This window comes from Petromyzon marinus, chromosome 76 (assembly GCF_048934315.1).
Source record: "Petromyzon marinus isolate PM22_M1 ecotype Great Lakes invasive population chromosome 76, UKy_Petmar_22M1.pri1.0, whole genome shotgun sequence".
In the NCBI taxonomy this organism is placed as follows: Eukaryota; Metazoa; Chordata; class Hyperoartia; order Petromyzontiformes; family Petromyzontidae; genus Petromyzon; species Petromyzon marinus.
This window is the reverse complement of record NC_133742.1, coordinates 2284451-2304528: the sequence shown is the minus strand read 5'-3', so window position 1 is coordinate 2304528 and position 20078 is coordinate 2284451. Positions and strand designations below refer to the sequence as shown.

At 53.7% G+C, this 20078-nt stretch overlaps 2 protein-coding genes across 3 annotated transcripts in view; one reads left to right on the top strand and one right to left on the bottom strand.

Moving 5' to 3' along the window:
* LOC142907244 (uncharacterized) overlaps positions 1 to 3462 on the bottom strand; it is a 29590-nt gene extending 26128 nt beyond the window's left edge. Inside the window, exon 1 of the mRNA XM_076056513.1 lies at positions 3439 to 3462. The gene's annotated coding sequence lies outside the window, so the exon portion shown is untranslated. The remainder of the gene's footprint in view (positions 1 to 3438) is intronic.
* LOC116957543 (uncharacterized) overlaps positions 1 to 20078 on the top strand; it is a 186384-nt gene that overhangs the window by 3861 nt on the left and 162445 nt on the right. Inside the window, exons 2-7 of one of the 2 annotated variants that reach the window (XM_076056508.1) lie at positions 6370 to 6397; positions 8200 to 8254; positions 9887 to 10071; positions 11226 to 11427; positions 11697 to 11892; positions 12263 to 15083. In XM_076056508.1, the coding sequence (XP_075912623.1) occupies positions 8215 to 8254; positions 9887 to 10071; positions 11226 to 11427; positions 11697 to 11892; positions 12263 to 12368 (729 nt within the window). In that variant the 5' untranslated portion in view covers positions 6370 to 6397; positions 8200 to 8214 and the 3' untranslated portion in view covers positions 12369 to 15083. Of the gene's footprint in view, positions 1 to 6369; positions 6398 to 8199; positions 8255 to 9886; positions 10072 to 11225; positions 11428 to 11696; positions 11893 to 12262; positions 15084 to 20078 lie in introns of those variants that run through there. The other variant, XM_076056509.1, reaches the window with a different exon arrangement.

Here is a 20078-nt window from a genome sequence, read left to right as displayed (position 1 = left end):
TGATGCTCACACACACACAGCACCACCATACACACCACCACACACACACAGCACCACCATACACACCACCACACACACACAGCACCACCACCATACACACAGCAACCACACACACACACACACAGCAACCACACACACACACAGCAACCACACACACCACCACACACACAGCAACCACAACAACCGCCATTCCCCACTAAGTGGCGGTGACATCACCACGACGCTTGTGCCAGGCTATGTGCATCCTGAGGCCACGTGAAGTGTCGAACGCCCGCTGGCAGGAGGTCACGGGGCAGACCCAGGTGCCACGGGTCGACTGACTGAGATGACTGGCTGATGCACCACCTGTGCCCCCTACTGTGCCAACCTGCTGTGCTTTAGCCACCCGGCGCTCCGCTCGTTGTTCTGAGCGTCGCTCCTCCGCCCTCCGTTGTTGTTGGAGGGCGACTGCCTCCAACTGCCCAGTAGCATCCTTCACGAGCCTCCTCCACAGAGGCCGATCTTGACCCCGCTGGTACCAGTCATCGGCAAGTCCACTCAGCTCCACGTCCTCCTGTACCACATCACTCCATCTCTTCTCTAGCCCGTGCCGCGCCCGCTTAGCCCCCTCAATCCGGCCAAACAAAAGCTGTTTCGGCATGCGGTGGCTGGGCATGCGGGCTACATGACCCAGCCATCGCAGCCTTGCCTGCCGGAGGAGCTCACCGATGGGACCCTGCCCAGATCTTTCAAGGATTTGTGAGCTCCTCACACAATCCAGTCTGGTTAAACCCAGGATGGATCGTAGGCAGGCCAGCCTAAATGTTTCTAACCGGCGAAGATGTTCCATTAGGGGGGTCCACGTTTCGCAAGCGTAGAGAAGGCAGGGAATGACCGTGGCCGAGAAGACCTGAAGCTTAGTGCGGAGCAACAGACCAGGTAGCTTCCACACAGCGTTACGCAACCGATGAAAAGATATTGCCGCTCGACTGATTCGGAGTGAGACCTCTGCTGTTAAACTGGAGCCAGTCATAAGCACACTGCCCAGGTATGGGAAACTCTCCACTCTCTCCACAACTGCCCCATCACTGATTGGGAGTTGTGGGGGTGGAGTGTCCGATGGTACAAAATACCCAGGCAGGTGCTTAGTTTTGGTGGGGCTGATGGTAAGGCCCCACCTCTTAGTGGCACGCTCCAGTCTCAGCAGCAGCGTCTCCAACTCCTCCTCTGACTGAGCAGCTATTACCAAATCATCAGCATACATAACGTGGTTGAGCAATAGGGAGCCATCCCTTGACCGCACCCGGGCATCGATTAGCCTCCCATTATATCTGTACCATATGGAGATTCCCCGGTACAGCTATTGAAGGCTTCACGAACTACGTGGTCAAAATAGATGTTAAATAATGTGGGAGCCAGAGGACATCCCTGTCGCACCCCAAGGTGTACAGGGAATGACTCTGACTCCCGGCCACGTAGTTTTACCCGGGCCCGCTCACCATCATGAAGGTCCTTAATGATCGTGAGCAGAGGGTCAGGTACTCCAAAAGCACGAAGAACGACCCAGAGCCCAGGCCTACTGATGGTATCATAGGCCTTGACCAGGTCAATAAAGCAGAGATGTAGGTCTTGTTGGAATTCCCTACACCTCTGCTGTAGCAGACGGACAGAAAATATGGCATCTGTGCAGGACCGCCCTTTCCTGAAACCGCAATGGGGCTCCGCAAGCCTCTCCTCAGCGTGCCTGGCAAGGCGATGCTGAATAATCCTTGCCAGGACCTTTCCCGGCACACTGAGGAGTAAGATGCCCCTGTAGTTGTTACAGTCTGTGCGGTCCACCTTCTTAAAAAGGGGGACCACCAGGGCATCCTTCCAATCCTGCGGAACCCGTCCAGTGGTCCAGACTGTTGTTATGATGTCATATAGGGCAGTCTGTGCACAAACGCCACCCTCCCTCAGCATTTCGCTTGGGAGATCATCTCTGCCCGCTGCCTTTCCTGGTCTCAGACTCCGGATCGCCTTCAATACTTCCTCAGCAGATGGCACCTCAGCCAGCCACTCACAGGGGGTGACTTCTTCCAATATTTGAGGCACCGCAGCCTCAGCAGGGTCATCCTCACTTTGTGCCATGATGTTTTCCTGGCTGAGGGATTTTCCCTCCCCCAGGACCTCACAGAAATGCTCAGCAAATCTGCGAACCTGTTCCTGGGGGTCGGAGATAGGATCACGGTTTTTTCCCCTAATGATGGTAATAGGTGTGGCGCTGCAGGTTACTTTTTTGATGGAGTTAAATATAGATTTGTGATCACGGGCCACTGAGGCAGACTCCATCTCCTCAGCAACCCGCGACCACCACCTATCCTTGCAGTGCCTCACGGCTCTCCGAACCTCCGAGCGAAGGCTGCGGTAAGCCTCCTCATTCTCTGACGTGGGATTCTGTAGCCGATGACAGTGGGCCTGTCGCTTTTTCTCAACCATCCTGAACACCTCCTCTGTCAGCCAGGGTCTCTGCGGAGGTCTGGACCGCTTACCCAAATCAGCCATTGCAGCTGCATCAGGAGTCGTCGGGGACGATGCCAATCCCAGCCGCAAGCGATGATGAAATTCTCACTTGCAACTTTCATCAGATAACTGAGACCAGGCCACTTTATGTTGGAATGGGGTCCTGGGTGTACACCCACCACCGGAGTGGAAGAATGGCAGGCGCATCTTACAGATGACTAGTCGATGGTCAGAGGGCAGATCAGCTCCACGGTAGGTCCTGGTGTCAAGGACATGGGCTCGCATTCGCTGGTCCGTCACTATGTAGTCCAGCAGATGTTCTTGCTTGGACCCGGCATGCATCCATGATGTTGTGTGGATGCGCCGATGCCGGAACAGCGTGTTGGTAATTACAAGCCCATGGGCTGCACAAAAATCTAGCAGCCTCCTACCGTTGTTATTGAGCTGATCTGGCCCATGCCCTCCAATCACTCCAGACCAGGTGCCAGTATCATGACCAACTCGGGCATTGAAGTCACCCAACATGATGACTCTATCCCGAGGGGCCACTTTAGCCAGCACCTGTGACAGGCGGTCATAGAAGGCATCTGACTCATCGGCTTTGCCTGCATCCCTCCACGGATGTTCATCTTCGGTGGGGGCATAAGTAACCACGACCACCATTCCTCGCCTCCGGTTGATGGGAAGGCGAGCCCAAAGTAGCCTGGGGCTTACACCACCACACACACGCCACCACACACACACCACCACCACACACACCACACACACCACCACACACACCATCACACACACCAACACACACACACCACCACACACACACCACACACACACACCATCACACACACCAACACACACACAAACACACACACCACCACACACACACACCATCACACACACCACACACACCAACCACACACCACACACACCATCACACACCACCCCGTCAACCCATGGTACCTGCTGAGTGTGTCCCGTGACCTGTCGGCAGCGAGCCTTCGACACTTCACGTGTCGCCTCAAAGTGCACCTAGCCTGGCACAGGCGCCTTGGTGACGTCACCGCCACTTGCGAATGGCGGCTGCTGTTGCTGGGAGGTAGTTGAGGGTGGTGGTGATGGTGGCGAGTGTAGTGAGGGTGGTGAGGGTGGTGGTGATGTTGAGGGTGGTGAGTGTAGTGAGTGTGGTGGTGAGTGTAGTGAGTTTAGTGGCGAGTGTGGTGAGGGTGGTGGTGATGTTGAGGGTGGTGGTGAGTGTAGTGAGGGTGGTGGTGAGTGTAGTGAGGGTGGTAGTGGTGAGTGTAGTGGTGAGCGTAGTGAGTGTGGTGGTGAGTGTAGTGAGGGTGGTGTGGTGAGTGTAGTGAGTGTGGTGGTGAGTGTAGTGAGGGTAGTGGTGAGTGTAGTGAGGGTGGTAGTGGTGAGTGTAGTGAGGGTGGTGGTGAGTGTAGTGAGAGTGGTGGTGGTGAGTGTAGTGAGAGTGGTAGTGGTGAGTGTAGTGAGAGTGGTAGTGGTGAATGTAGTGAGGGTGGTAGTGGTGAGTGTAGTGAGGGTGGTGGTGGTGAGTGTAGTGAGGGTGGTGGTGGTGAGTGTAGTGAGGGTGGTGGTGGTGAGTGTAGTGAGGGTGGTGGTGGTGAGTGTAGTGAGGGTGGTGGTGGTGAGTGTAGTGAGGGTGGTGGTGGTGAGTGTAGTGAGGGTGGTGGTGGTGAGTGTAGTGAGGGTGGTGGTGGTGAGTGTAGTGAGGGTGGTGGTGGTGAGTGTAGTGAGGGTGGTGGTGGTGAGTGTAGTGAGGGTGGTGGTGGTGAGTGTAGTGAGGGTGGTGGTGGTGAGTGTAGTGAGGGTGGTGGTGAGTGTAGTGAGTGTGGTGGTGAGTGTAGTGAGGGTAGTGGTGAGTGTAGTGAGGGTAGTGGTGAGTGTAGTGAGGGTAGTGGTGAGTGTAGTGAGTGTGGTGGTGAGTGTAGTGAGGGTGGTGGTGAGTGTGGTGGTGAGTGTAGTGAGGGTGGTAGTGGTGAGTGTAGTGAGTGTGGTGGTGAGTGTAGTGAGGGTAGTGGTGAGTGTAGTGAGTGTGGTGGTGAGTGTGGTGGTGAGTGTAGTGAGGGTAGTGGTGAGTGTAGTGAGGGTAGTGGTAAGGGTAGTGGTGAGTCTAGTGAGGGTAGTGGTGAGTGCAGTGAGGGTAGTGGTGAGGGTAGTGGTGAGTGTAGTGAGGGTAGTGGTGAGTGTGGTGAGGGTAGTGAGGGTAGTGGTGAGGGTAGTGGTGAGTGTAGTGAGGGTAGTGGTGAGTGTAGTGAGGGTAGTGGTGAGTGTAGTGAGGGTGGTGGTGAGTGTAGTGAGGGTGGTGGTGAGTGTAGTGAGGGTGGTGGTGAGTGTAGTGAGGGTAGTGGTGAGTGTAGTGAGGGTAGTGGTGAGTGTAGTGAGGGTAGTGAGGGTGGTGGTGAGTGTAGTGAGGGTGGTGGTGAGTGTAGTGAGGGTAGTGGTGGTGAGTGTAGTGAGGGTGGTGGTGAGTGTAGTGAGGGTGGTGGTGAGTGTAGTGAGTGTAGTGGTGAGTGTGGTGAGTGTGGTGGTGAGTGTGGTGAGTGTGGTGGTGAGTGTAGTGAGGGTAGTGGTGAGTGTAGTGAGTGTGGTGGTGAGTGTAGTGAGGGTAGTGGTGAGTGTAGTGAGTGTAGTGAGGGTAGTGGTTAGTGTAGTGAGGGTGGTGGTGAGTGTAGTGAGTGTAGTGGTGAGTGTAGTGAGGGTAGTGGTGAGTGTAGTGAGTGTGGTGGTGAGTGTAGTGAGTGTGGTGGTGAGTGTAGTGAGTGTAGTGGTGAGTGTAGTGAGGGTAGTGGTGAGGGTAGTGGTGAGTGTAGTGAGTGTGGTGGTGAGTGTAGTGAGTGTGGTGGTGAGTGTAGTGAGTGTGGTGGTGAGTGTAGTGGTGAGTGTAGTGAGTGTAGTGGTGAGTGTAGTGGTGAGTGTGGTGAGTGTAGTGGTGAGTGTAGTGAGGGTGGTGGTGAGTGTAGTGGTGAGTGTGGTGGTGAGGAACCCGAGGCGAGCTCACAGAAGCGACCACCTCACTCAGGTCAACGCCGTAAAGATGGCGCCCGTGAAGCTGGGCGCGTCCATTCTCATTGTGGGGGGGGGGGTAATTCGTAGTTCATAGTTTTAATTTATTTGGTACAGCCCTGTGAGCCATTCGGCTCTTGAATCGGGTGCAACCGCAACAAACAAACAACATGAACAAGAAAAACATCTTGAAGTGACTTTGTGTGTGACTGTGCAAACAGAAAATACAGGAAAAAAATATCGCCTGATTGCCCCAACTCCCACACTGCAGAGTATTCACACCGCTAAAGCACTCACAACACAAACACGTTTAAGTCCACTGTCAACGCCATCGCAAGTCGTATTTTGACGCTGGGCAGTTCACAGCGCAGCCCAAACGAGAATGTCCCCCACCACCACCCCCGGCGCGCGCCGAGCGTCACGCGGCGACAGCAGCAGCAGCAGGCGACTCTGATTGGCCCCTCCCCTCCCCCGCGCCCCTCCCCTCCCCCGCGCCCCTCCCCTCCCCCGCGCCCCTCCCCTCCCCCGCGCCCCTCCCCTCCCTCGCGCCCCTCCCCTCCCCCGCGCCCCTCCTGCCTGCCTCCGCTAGCCTAGCGACGTCACTGTCACGTCCCTTTTAAAGTTTTCGGTCAGATACTCTTTGGTTCTATTCGGTAAAGTCACGGGGGTAAAAATAAAGTAACAAAAAATCACGACGTTTCGGCCACAACACAAGTGGCCTTCATCGGGTGAAGGGACTGGACTGTCTAGAGGACGGCGTTGGAGTGACTTTACCGAATAGAACCAAAGAGTAGGGATCCTTGCAGTCACGAAAGCTTCAAATCTAGAATTTTCGGTCAGAGTCGTCGCCTCCTGCTGCCCCCAGCAGCAGCATCACAGCTGAGAGGAGGTGAGGTCGTCTCTCTCGCCCTGCTCACGGAGACTGCGTGCCTGGGTCCCTGTGTCCCTGGGTCCCTGGGACCCTGGGTTCCTGGGTCCCCATCGCAATTCTCGTGGTTCCATTTGGTTCATCGACTCCTCGTGTCTTTACCATTGTGAGTGTGTGACGTTGTCTCTGTGTGTCTGGTGTGAGGCAGTGGCTGTTTGTTCCACCGTGTCTACCTGTGTGTCTATCGCTCCGCCATTGGGTCGCGGTGCCAGGCTAGGTGGGCGTGCGTGGCGGTGCCGACTGACGTCATTACGATCATTGCCCCGCGTACGTCGGCAGGAGGTCTAAATGCAGAGCGCGCCGCGTTATTACAAAAGGGCGTAGCGCTGAAGCGCCTCGACCGAGGATTGTCTCCGGCTCCCCGGTCTCCCAGTCGGTTGCTTTGTCCCGGGGTTTGGTGCATTTGCAGCGTCGGAAATCGCACACCGCCCTGTGTACTTGCCTGTAGTTGCGGCCACGGGTCGATAGGGGGTGCCACCCTGAGCTAGAGAGAGAGCCGGACCGTTGAGAGGCCGAGTTCCCCTCCCGACCCCAGGTGAGGGGTTGGGGGGTTATTCCAGAGTCCCCTAGAAGGTTCCAGAAAGGGGGCGGTACCGGGGGCGGAGAGTCCCCGGGACGAGTATAAAAGACGGACCTCAGGTGGGCTCGAGGCAGTGCTCTGAAGACGAAGACAGAAGGGCAGCTAGGCTAGGACCCTGGGACCACGGGACCCGACGTCCTTGTGAGGGCCAGGGCCGAGCGCGGACCAGTGGTCAGGACCCGCACCTTCGCTGGGTCGGGTCAGCAAAGCCTCCTCTAGGCCACCCTTAGCCAGAGGACTCAGAGCCCGTAGCCCCAGTGATAGGCCACGTCAGCCCGGAGGCCATACCTCCCCAGGTAGTGGGAGTAAAGGGGGCTTTCTGTTAAGATTCAAATAAGCCGTGTTGCCTCTAAAGACTACGTGGAACCCACTACACATTCATTAATCCCCCCCCACCTCCCCCACTGCGTGTAAGAAGTGCTCACAAGTGACACCATCACGTCCACCGCTCTAAGTAACAAAACAGGATTTCTGCACAGCTCTGTCGCCTGATGTAGTTGGTTGTAATTACTGGAGAAACTTCGTACTCCGATTTAAATGTTGTGGCTTTGCTCTCCAACACACCGGTGTGCTGCTCTAGTAATGAATTGGCCACGTTCTGTTTACGTGACAAACCTTACTAATTGGCTGTGTCAAGTGATGGGGGGTTTAAAGACATATTTACGTGAAAGCCTAGAACGTGTTTAACTTGCTATACCGCTGCTCATAATCACAACACTGCCTGCTCCATCACCACAGACTTCTCGGTTTCACATTCTGCTACTTTGTCCGTGAGTTTGGTGGAGTTCCTCGCCTTCAAGGGTCGTAGCCCCCCTCCCTACACGGCGACAACCACGACTGAACCAGATGCATAGCCGCTTCTGCGAGATTCCACTGCTTGTTCCGTTCAGACTGAACAAGCAGCAGGGCTAGGGATGTGATTGCCGTACAGGATGACTGTGCCTTGGCATTCCCAGAACATCGTTTTATTTCACTTAGGAGCCAGTGTCCATGCAGCGTGTTCAAATGAAGCGTGTGTTTATGTCATTAAAGTTGGAATAACTAAATCCAAAAGATGAATCTCATCGCTGACGTCACAAATGGAAAGATGTAGAAGCGGAGTGAGGTGAAAGTGAGGGAGCGTGAGCCATTGGAGTGAGGCCGTGAGATGGACTAATGACTCATTCTCATTTGTGATCATCAGCAAACAGAGCCGACCATGAAGCTGGTCATCATCCCACTGTTCATCTCCCTTCTGGGTGAGTTCACACCCAGAGCCACTCACCCAGCACACATTGGACGGTGCCCTTTCGTTAGCCAGGTGAGAGTTCACCGTTACCTCCCTCGCCTGGAACGCAGGAGGTTGTGGGTTCGATTCCGACCCTGACGCCTGCTGTATATTTGGAGTTTGCGTGTCTCTCTGCCTGTGGTCACGTGGATTTGTCTCCGGGTCCTCTGGTTTTATCCTCCACATTTCGAGTCAACGTGCATTCCGATTATTTTGCTGCTGTAAATTTCAGCACGACACAAGCCACTTCGTTGAGCGGTCATTGGTGGCCAGGTCACTTTTGTAAAAAAGAGCTACATAGCTCAGTGGGCCTTACCTGCTAATTAGAATAGTTTTTTAGTTTTTAATAAACCACCGTCACGATGAGGTCACGGGTCATGTGACCCCTGTGACACCGCCCTGGCCGTGCCAGTGGCTCCCGGGCCACGCGCTCCGCTGAGACTCGGCTCGCGAGCGGCCGCTCTGAGTCTGGGCACTGACGGTGGGGGGGAGGCAGCCCTAGGATTTGGTCGAGGGGGAGACGTTTCACTGCGCTCACTCACCAGGTGAGCGGAGTTCCTCTCCGACAGCTGATGCTACGCGGAGCTCACCGTGTCGTAGCTTCCATTGAGGTCGTAGTTTTATTGATGTATTCTCCACAATTACAAATGTAGATGGTGTAGCACCCCTGTGTTTAACGGCGTTTTCAAGATCCCTGTTACCACTGGACGAACCTTTGCAGAGTGGCGTAACGAGTGTAAGCGCTGTCTCTGTAGATTAAACGACATTTCAGTAATCGGAATGGCTTTTCCCTTGACTGCAATTTAATACTAAAAATGATGGATGTGTTTCGGACATTAATTCCAAATATACTCCGAAACTAAAAAATATGCATCACCTATATCACTTAAATAATACGAAAAAACATACAGATTAAACACGATTGAAGAATAATTAAAGCATAAATAATCAGCCCTTTGTAAAGGTGATGTGTAGACGTTGCTGTTGTGCACTGTGGAGGTAGCGTGACGCTGTCGCCGATGGGTGATGCAGCTTCCCAGGTCCTTTTTGTTTGATGACGTCACTGTGCGGGCCCCGGTGAAATTTCCTTCACGTGGAAATTTGATTTTCCAAATGGAAAAGAGTTCATAATTTATCACTTTCGTTTAAGGAGAAATTTCGTAAACCGAACCATGAAAATAACCCACCTGGCAATGGATACCCATAGTCATTTATAAACATTCATTAATTCACCCCCCCACACTTCACGCAAGAAGTTGCCCACAAGTGATGTCATCACAGCTACCCCTCTATTTAAGGAAAGAAACAGGAGGATATCTCCACAAATCTGGCTGTCGCCTGATGAAGCTAGTTGTAATTACTGGCGAAACGTCGTACTCAGATTGTAAATGTTGTGGCTTGGCTCTCCATCACACCGGTGTGCTGTACTAGTGACGAATTGGCACGTTCTGTTGACGTGACAACCCTTACTAGTTGGCTGTGTCGGGTGGTGGCAGGTTTAATGACACATTTATATATATACGCGCTCTAACTCAAACAACCTGTATTATAAACTGAGGGATATTCCCTGTATCTGTAACGAGTGTGACCGGTCTCCCTGTAGATGCGGCATCGGCTGCGATGCTCCAGATCACTCTTCCGCAGAGTTTGTCTGTGAGGGAGGGAGAGAACGTGACTATTCCCTGCTCCTTCTCCCCACCGACGTCCAGCCTGAGCCACATCGTCCTCCAGTATTTCACGATGCCCAGACACTATGCAGAGAACGTGACGAACAGAGAGATGAAGAAGGTGACGGCCGCATTTCATGTAAACCGTGAATAATTATCTCTGTACTTGATGTCTACGTCAACACGTAACAGATAATAACAGAGTTATGTGGTGCCCTTTAATTATCCAGAAATGTCCCAATAAGTCTCACAACTCCATTTCAACTCCATTTCAAGAAGGCACTGCTCTGAGATCTATGTTCAATGACGGTACATTTGTAGGGGTGATTGTCACTCACCATTCAACAGCCTGTCATTCCACTTACCGTCAATAGAGTGCAGAGGCGTTACCTCGCCAGGGCAAATGCCATGGGCCAGAGAGGCCAATGGTGGATCCCAGTTAACGGATCCTGGGACACATTCCCTGGGCCCCTGGGTGGGGGGGAACTGGGGGAATGATGTCACCTGAGAGTGTTCCAGAAGGAAGGCGTGGCCAGGGCGGAGCCGGCCACGAACTTGTATATAAGCCATTGCTCGGGGATCTCTGGCTCAGTTATCTACACGCCGAAGACTGAAGCCCGGGCTGGAGAATAGGACCCTGGACCCCAAGCTCTGCAGTCTAAGGGCTGGAGCTCAGTGAGGCCAGTGGTCAGGACCCACGGACCAGGAGGTCAGGGTCAGTTAGCCTCCCCTAGGTCCCAGTCGGAGGACAATAGGGAACGGGTCACCAGAGTAGGTCCCGTATAGTTCGGAGGCCATAGCTCCCTAGGAAGCGGGTGAAGGGACCGATATACTCTTCCTGCTAGGGACCCTGCAGTAAAATACAATAAACAACGTGTGCCTCATAAAGAAGTTTATTTGTCATGTTTACAACACAACACATTAATGAGAGTTTGGCTTCACGTGGAGGGAAACCAGAGCACGTGATGCAACTCGTGTTTAACACGAGGGGGATTACACGCAATACTCTACACAGATTCAAGTCCACAGGTAGACCCACTCTTACCACTCTACGCAAACTCAACGTTGATATTTTGCCATCCCCTTGTCGCCTTGCAACCGAAGCCTACAGCGCTTGGTGTCCCCAGGAGGTCTCCCATCTAGGTGGTAACCGAGCTCATCAAGCCTGCTTAGCCAGCGACATTCAACGAGCCCAGGGGCATTCAGGACGATGTGACCGTGGGCATCGTGTGCCGTTGTGGTTGACCTTCCACATTGTGGTTTGTGTCATTGCAGATCTATCAATCGGGGTATGAAAAAGAGGACTTGAGTATCGTGAAGTCTGTGGGAGACGTGCTGATGGGAGACTGCTCCATCGGCATCCCCAACTTCCCCAAGAACCTCGGCCCCGTGGCTCTGTGCCGCATCGAGTGTCGTCGATGTAACGCGGAGAACACCGTGGTGCAAGGGGAGGTGCTGCTGAACGTGACGCCTGCAGGTGAACAAGAGCCGAGCGTGACGTTCGCGTTGCGATGAAGCGATTATGGGGGAACTTGCACGTGCACGGTGCTGGTTGAGGCCGGGAGGTCAAGGGTCACGTGAAGCCGTGTTGAGTGAGTGGTCTCTCCCTGCTGCACGTGAAGCCGTGTTGAGTGGTCTCTCACTGCTGCACGTGAAGCCGTGTTGCGTCGCTGGGTGGGGCTGTGGTGCTGGGTGCGAGTGGGGGTCACGCTGAACGCCCCCCTCTCTGTCTCCGTGTCTCTGCAGCCCCACGGTCACACGGTGGGGGTGTGAGTGACGTCACCCTCGCCCCTCTAGAGGAGACCTCGCACAAGGGAGGGGTGGTGGCTGCCTGGGTCCTGGTGCCTCTAGCTGTCATTGTCATCATCATCATCGTCTCCGTCTTCGTCTGGAAGAAGAAGAATCACCGTCGGTGTTCATGGCCCTGCCCCCACTCACGCAGGTGCCCCCCCCCCCCCGCCCCCCCTCCATCCCAGGCACCCGGACCGCCCAGCCCAGCCCCTGATGAATGAGCGTGGACGTGGGCAGCCGGGCTGAGCTCTCTCGGTGGCCTCCCACTCGGTGTCACTGACGAGGTTTCACGTTCACGCACCGCTGGGTCTCTTCCTGAGCGGTTCACAGCGGCCGTGCCGGGGACGCTGAGCCAGCACCGAGCTCCTGGGTTCAGCCCCTTGGTCTTGCCGACTCGAACCGATATTAAAGCGTGAGCGCCATTGAGGCCCTCTGCTCGTTCCCGGCGAGACGCGTCCACGCGTTGCTGTGTGCAGGCACCGCGTGGTTGGTAAACCTGCTGTTTGTTTTTATTTCCACAGTGACGGTGGAAATGCTGACGTGCATGGGGACGTGAACGGGCAGCCGCTGATGAACGGACACGAAGAGAAACGACAACAAGTATTGGAGACCGTGCCCGTTAAGTAACGGTCAGGCAGCTCAATGCCCCTTCTGATTGGTTGGCACGTGGAGCGGGTCGCACACACAAATTGCCCGTGTGCTCCGGGTTCCACATTTTACTTGAAACCTTAGACCGTGCCTTTGCCACCTCTTGCCTTGACAACCGTAACTCTTGACCGGATATCTCTCGTGTGTCTCCAACTCCATCACCTCTCTATCCTGGATTTCTCAGAGTGTCCGTGAACGAAACCACGTGACCCCAATCCTGAAATTGCTTCACCAGGTCCCGATAGTGGGTGCCACCATGGCAAGATGTTAACTACCTCTCCTGGTATACAGGAGGTCGTGAGTTCTCTCCCGACCCTGACACCTGCCTGTGTATTTGGAGTTTGCACGTTCTCTCTCTCCCCACTGTGGCGTGGATTTTCCTCCGGATCCACCGGTTTTTTCCCTCCACTTTTAGAATCGAGGTGCGTTTAGAGTATTTGGCTGCATTACATTTCCACGTGGTGATAAGCAACTTCGTTGAGCTATAATTTGTGATATCCAGGTCGCTTCTTCAAAAGAGCTACATAGCTCAGCGAGGCCTTAGCTGGTAAAGTAAATCCAGCATTGGAACTTGCCGAACTAATCCACTGCTGGATTATTTTTTCCGCCTGAGGACAACCGCTTGTTACGATCGAAACGTTGTGATATATTATTAGTATTGTTTTATTTTTCTACCTACGTGACTTTACCGAAAGAACCAAAGAGTATGGATTCCTGTAGTCACGAAAGCTTCAAGTCAAGATCTCTCTCTCTCACCTCGCTAAACAAAGCGATTCTTAATTTATTAAAATTGTAATTACCAATCGTGATGATGGAAGAATCGCGAGGGGGACGGGTGGGGTCTGATTGGCTGACACCGGTGTGTCGCTCTCATTGGCTGAGCGACTTTGTGGGCGGCAACGTTTCCTCGGCCAATGCTGCTGCTGCCTTCTCATTCCGTTAAGCGCTTTGTAGATTTTTAGATTTTTATCCCCAGTAAACATTTCCTCTCCAGGCATCCTACCGGTGGGTCGCGCTCAGCGAGGTCTGCCTGTGGTGTGGATTTGTTGAGAGCAGGGCCGGATTCAAGTTCTTGTTAGGCCCTCGGCACTGCAGTTTCGTAGGCACTTTGAGTGATAACTCTCTACAGATGCTGCTACTGCTACCCCATGTCACGTAGGCACTTTGAGTGATAACTCTCTACAGATCATGCTGCTGCTGCTACTGCTGTCCCATGTCACGTAGGCACTTTGAGTGATAACTCTCTACAGATCATGCTGCTGCTGCCCCATGTCACGACCACCGCTGTCACTCCACTCGCTTCACGCGTCGCTACTTCGCCCAGCCGCTGGACAGATGTCGTTACTGATGGCAGGTTCACGATTTAGTCTGTGCCCTCATTCGATGGGAGGGTGTGCGGAAGTGTGCCGCAGATAAATGGATTTCATTTTAAATTATTGAAACAATTCAAACAAGGTATTCCTAAAAATATTATAAGCAAACGTGTTTTATAAAAAATTTTACTGCGATTACATCGGATGACGCAGATTCAAAAGTATGCCGTTCATTTTAAACGATAACAAAAAACAACACGGGTCCATTTTATTTTGTAGAACCTCGGCACAGTGCCTACTATGGCCTATGGGATAGCACGGCCCTGGTGGGTGAGTGAGTGGCTGGGTGGGTGAGTGGCTGGGTGGGTGAGTGGCTGGGTGGGTGGGTGAGTGAGTGGCTGGGTGGGTGAGTGAGTGGCTGGGTGGGTGAGTGGCTGGGTGGGTGAGTGAGTGGCTGGGTGGGTGAGTGGTTGGGTGGGTGAGTGAGTGGCTGGGTGGGTGAGTGAGTGGTTGGGTGGGTGAGTGGCTGGGTGGGTGAGTGAGTGGCTGAGTGGGTGGGTGGCTGGGTGGGTGAGTGAGTGTCTGGGTGGGTGAGTGGTTGGATGGGTGGACCCTATGCAAAGTGCCTACTGTGACCTATGGGATAGCACGGCCCTGGTGGGTGGGTGAGTGGCTGGGTGGGTGAGTGAGTGGGTGGGTGGGTGAGTGGCTGGGTGGGTGAGTGGCTGGGTGGGTGAGTGAGTGGCTGGGTGGGTGGGTGAGTGGCTGGGTGGGTGGGTGAGTGGCTGGGTGGGTGGGTGAGTGGCTGGGTGGGTGGACCCTATGCAAAGTGCCTACTGTGACCTATGGGATATCACGGCCCTGCTCGAGAGGGCCGGTGAGTGGTGCGGTGCTGGTGCAGCGTGAGTGAGCGTTGTGGGGGTCTGCGTGTGACTCACTAAGGGGGGAGGGGGGGGGCCATGCCTGGCTCCCCCACGCGCAGTGCCGGGTGGACCTCTCAGCTGCGGCCTCTCTCGCGCCTTCAGGGGGACCTCGCAGACGTCCCGGAACGTCTGACATGAAGTACTTCGCTCGGTGATATGAAATATTGTTGAATATTTATACACTGTTCTTATACAACTCGGGGCCATGTTTTAAACATCGAATGTCGCGTCTTTGTGTATCGATTCTGCGCCCCTTGTGTTCGTGTTGTTCGTTGTGAGTTGATGTCGCGCCCCCGACTGGCCGTGCTGATCGTAGCTCGTCGGGTTCCTCCGGTCTCAAGTCTTCTGGTTGTGACATTCACTGTGGTCAAGACGTGGTTAGAGTCGTGCTTTGTGATGCAAGACTCGCATTGTACCTGAGACTTATTACGTAAATAAAGACACAAACTTGTTGCGTTCTCTGTCCAAGGGCTCAAGCTCCCCTCATCCCACCTCGTCACTCACCACTCGCCCTCCTCACCTCGTCACCCACCACTTCCAGTCGTCACCTCCTCCTGCTCCTCCTCCCTTTTCTGTCTCTGTCTCTCTCTGTCTGTCTCTCTGTCTGTCTGTCTCTCTCTGTCTGTCTTTCTCTCAGACTTGTGCATTTCCTGCGGTGCCAGGGAGGATCTGCCCCACCGGTACTTACACTGCCAGCGGCTCAAACCAAAGTCCCGCATTTTGGGGGACATCTTCAGGAAACTGGGGGTGCCCTTCTACAACAGCGGCTTCGTATATGGGGTGGTGCCTTACCTGGATAACAAGCGCCATGACAACTTCGCCTGTGCTCAGGCGAAGTTGGCGGTGTACAGAACGAGGAGGAAGATGCTGCAAGGCGACACTGACGGCTGCTCTGTGGCGCTTCCGGTGTTCAGGGGCCTGCTCAAGGTGCAGCTCTGGCTGGAGCACGCCACGTGACACACACACGTGTCGGTGATGTGCAGCGCGTCTTGTTCCAACGTTGAGGAGCCGGACAAGCCCCTCTCTGTACCAGCGTGGACGGCACCCCCCACGTGTTCACCTTCTGAAGCCCTCGCTCGTCACGTGGCGTGCGCGATGACCACCACCACCACCACGTGACTTTGATTTCGTGTTGTGCGGGGTGCATTTAGCGCCACAGCGCGTGGATTTATAGCGTTTATTATTTGTGTTGCTGGTGACTTTGTGTATTTGTGTTGCTGGTGACTTTGTGTGTTTGTGTTGCTAGTGACTTTGTGTGTTTGTGTTGCTGGTGACTTTGTGTGTTTGTGTTGCTGGTGACTTTGTGTATTTGTGTTGCTGGTGACTTTGTGTGTTTGTGTTGCTGGTGACTTTGTATTTGTGTTGCTGGTGACTTTGTGTGTGTTTGTGTTGCTGGTGACTTTGTGTGTTTGTGTTGCTGGTGACGTTGTGTGTTTGTGTTGCTGGTGACTTTGTGTGTTTGTGTTGCTGGTGACTTTGTGTGTTTGTGTTGCTGGTGACTTTGTGTATTTGTGTTGCTGGTGACTTTGTGTATTTGTGTTGCTGGTGACTTTGTGTGTTTGTGTTGCTAGTGACTTTGTGTGTTTGTGTTGCTGGTGACTTTGTGTGTTTGTGTTGCTGGTGACTTTGTGTATTTGTGTTGCTGGTGACTTTGTGTGTTTGTGTTGCTGGTGACTTTGTATTTGTGTTGCTGGTGACTTTGTGTGTGTTTGTGTTGCTGGTGACTTTGTGTGTTTGTGTTGCTGGTGACGTTGTGTGTTTGTGTTGCTGGTGACTTTGTGTGTTTGTGTTGCTGGTGACTTTGTGTGTTTGTGTTGCTGGTGACTTTGTGTATTTGTGTTGCTGGTGACTTTGTGTATTTGTGTTGCTGGTGACTTTGTGTATTTGTGTTGCTGGTGATTTTGTGTGTTTGTGTTGCTGGTGACTTTGTGTGTGTTTGTGTTGCTGGTGACTTTGTGTGTGTTTGTGTTGCTGGTGACTTTGTGTGTGTTTGTGTTGCTGGTGACTTTGTGTGTGTTTGTGTTGCTGGTGACTTTGTGTGTGTTTGTGTTGCTGGTGACTTTGTGTGTGTTTGTGTTGCTGGTGACTTTGTGTGTGTTTGTGTTGCTGGTGACTTTGTGTGTGTTTGTGTTGCTGGTGACTTTGTGTGTGTTTGTGTTGCTGGTGACTTTGTGTGTGTTTGTGTTGCTGGTGACTTTGTGTGTGTTTGTGTTGCTGGTGACTTTGTGTGTGTTTGTGTTGCTGGTGACTTTGTGTGTGTTTGTGTTGCTGGTGACTTTGTGTGTGTTTGTGTTGCTGGTGACTTTGTGTGTGTTTGTGTTGCTGGTGACTTTGTGTGTGTTTGTGTTGCTGGTGACTTTGTGTGTGTTTGTGTTGCTGGTGACTTTGTGTGTTTGTGTTGCTGGTGACTTTGTGTGTGTTTGTGTTGCTGGTGACTTTGTGTGTTTGTGTTGCTGGTGACTTTGTGTGTGTTTGTGTTGCTGGTGACTTTGTGTGTGTTTGTGTTGCTGGTGACTTTGTGTGTTTGTGTTGCTGGTGACTTTGTGTGTTTGTGTTGCTGGTGACTTTGTGTGTTTGTGTTGCTGGTGACTTTGTGTGTTTGTGTTGCTGGTGACTTTGCGTGTTTGTGTTGCTGGTGACTTTGTGTGTTTGTGTTGCTGGTGACTTTGTGTGTTTGTGTTGCTGGTGACTTTGTGTGTTGTTTGTGTTGCTGGTGACTTTGTGTTGCTGGTAACTTTGTGTTTGTGTTGCTGGTGACTTTGTGTATTTCATATCGGAATCACCTCCAGTGCTGTTGCTGTTGGCAGCAATAATTGTTTAAAAGTCAAAGTATCTCTGTCCGTCTCGCTCTGTCTGTCTCTCTCTGTCTGTCTCTCGCTGTCTGTCTCTCTCTGTCTCTCTCTGTCTCTGTCCGTCTCTCTCGACCTCTGGGCAGAACTCGTTCCTCAGAGCTGCCCTCAGCCAGAGGTGGAAATTCCACATTCCATGTCCTTTTAAAGGACAGACAACTCCCGACTGCACACACCGTTGATAACTATATATTTATATGCGCTTGTAGGTCTTGTGTGTAATCCGGTGAGCGCATTGTGCTATGAACCTGACCCCTCGGTCGCCACTGGGGAGACAAAGGCGGCCGGGCGTGCTGCTGGCTACGGGACTGCGAGGCTCTGGATCTCGATGCAAGTTCACGGTGCTCGGTGAGAGTCCTCGAGGTCGCCGCTTTGTCGCCGGCAAGACGACAGCGCCCCCCGGTGGGAGACGGCGTGGCCACAGCCCCGCAGAGCCACGCCGAGAGACGCGCACAGCGCGACTTTGTGCGAGTCTATGGGTCTATGTGCGAGTCTCTGTGTCTATGTGCGAGTCTCTGGGTCTATGTGCGAGTCTCTGGGTCTATGTGCGAGTCTCTGGGTCTCTGTGCGAGTCTCTGTGCGAGTCTCTGGGTCTATGTGCGAGTCTCTGGGTCTATGTGCGAGTCTCTGTGTCTATGTGCGAGTCTCTGGGTCTATGTGCGAGTCTCTGTGTCTATGTGCGAGTCTCTGGGTCTATGTGCGAGTCTCTGGGTCTATGTGCGAGTCTCTGGGTCTCTGTGCGAGTCTCTGGGTCTATGCGCGAGTCTCTGGGTCTATGCGCGAGTCTCTGGGTCTCTGTGCGAGTCTCTGGGTCTCTGTGTGAGTCTCTGGGTCTCTGCGCGAGTCTCTGGGACTCTGTGCGAGTCTCTGGGTCTCTGTGCGAGTCTCTGGGTCTATGTGCGGGTCTCTGGGTCTATGTGCGAGTCTCTGGGTCTATGCGCGAGTCTCTGAGTCTATGTGCGAGTCTCTGTGCGACTCTCTGTGTCTATGTGCGAGTCTTTGGGTCTCTGTGCGAGTCTCTGGGTCTATGCGGGTCTTTAGTGCGATTCTCTGGGTCTATGTGCGAGTCTCTGGGTCTATGTGCGAGTCTCTGGGTCTATGTGCGAGTCTCTGGGTCTATGTGCGAGTCTCTGGGTCTATGTGCGAGTCTCTGGGTCTATGTGCGAGTCTCTGGGTCTATGCGCGAGTCTCTGGGTCTATGTGCGAGTCTCTGTGCGAGTCTCTGGGTCTATGTGCGAGTCTCTGGGTCTATGTGCGAGTCTCTGGGTCTCTGTGTGAGTCTCTGGGTCTCTGCGCGAGTCTCTGGGTCTATGTGCGAGCCTCTGGGTCTATGTGCGAGCCTCTGGGTCTATGTGCGATCATCTGGGTCTATGTGCGAGTCTCTGGGTCTATGTGCGAGTCTCTGGGTCTATGTGCGAGTCTCTGTGCGAGTCTCTGGGTCTCTGTGCGAGTCTCTGGGTCTATGTGCGAGTCTCTGGGTCTATGTGCGAGTCTCTGTGCGAGTCTCTGGGTCTCTGTGCGAGTCTCTGGATCTATGTGCGAGTCTCTGGGTCTATGTGCGAGTCTCTGGGTCTATGTTCGGGTCTCTGGGTCTATGTGCGAGTCTCTGTGCGAGTCTCTGGGTCTATGTGCGAGTCTCTGGGTCTCTGTGTGAGTCTCTGGGTCTATGTGCGAGTCTCTTGGTCTATGTGCGAGTCTCTGGGTCTATGCGCGAGTCTCTGGGTCTATGTGCGAGTCTCTGGGTCTATGTGCGAGTCTCTGGGTCTATGTGCGAGTCTCTGTGCGAGCCTCTGGGTCTCTGCGCGAGTCTCTGGGTCTATGTGCGAGTCTCTGGGTCTATGTGCGAGTCTCTGGGTCTCTGTGCTAGTCTCTGGGTCTCTGTGCGTGTCTCTGGGTCTATGTGCGAGTCTCTGGGTCTATGTGCGAGTCTCTGCGTCTATGTGCGAGTCTCTTGGTCTATGTGCGAGTCTCTGGGTCTATGTGCGAGTCTCTGGGTCTATGTGCGAGTCTCTGGGTCTATGTGCGAGTCTCTGTGCGAGTCTCTGGGTCTCTGTGCGAGCCTCTGGGTCTATGTGCGAGTCTCTGGGTCTATGTGCGAGTCTCTGGGTCTCTGTGCGAGCCTCTGGGTCTATGTGCGAGTCTCTGGGTCTATGTGCGAGTCTCTGGGTCTATGTGCGAGTCTCTGGGTCTATGTGCGAGTCTCTGGGTCTATGTGCGAGTCTCTGTGCGAGTCTCTGGGTCTATGTGCGAGTCTCTGGGTCTCTGTGTGAGTCTCTGGGTCTATGTGCGAGTCTCTGGGTCTATGCGCGAGTCTCTGGGTCTATGTGCGAGTCTCTGGGTCTATGTGCGAGTCTCTGGGTCTCTGTGCGAGCCTCTGGGTCTATGTGCGAGCCTCTGGGTCTATGTGCGAGTCTCTGGGTCTATGTGCGAGTCTCTGGGTCTATGTGCGAGTCTCTGGGTCTATGCGCGAGTCTCTGGGTCTCTGTGTGAGTCTCTGGGTCTATGTGCGAGTCTATGGGTCTATGTGCGAATCTCTGGGTCTATGTGCGGGTCTCTGGGTCTATGCGCGAGTCTCTGGGTCTCTGTGTGAGTCTCTGTGTCTAT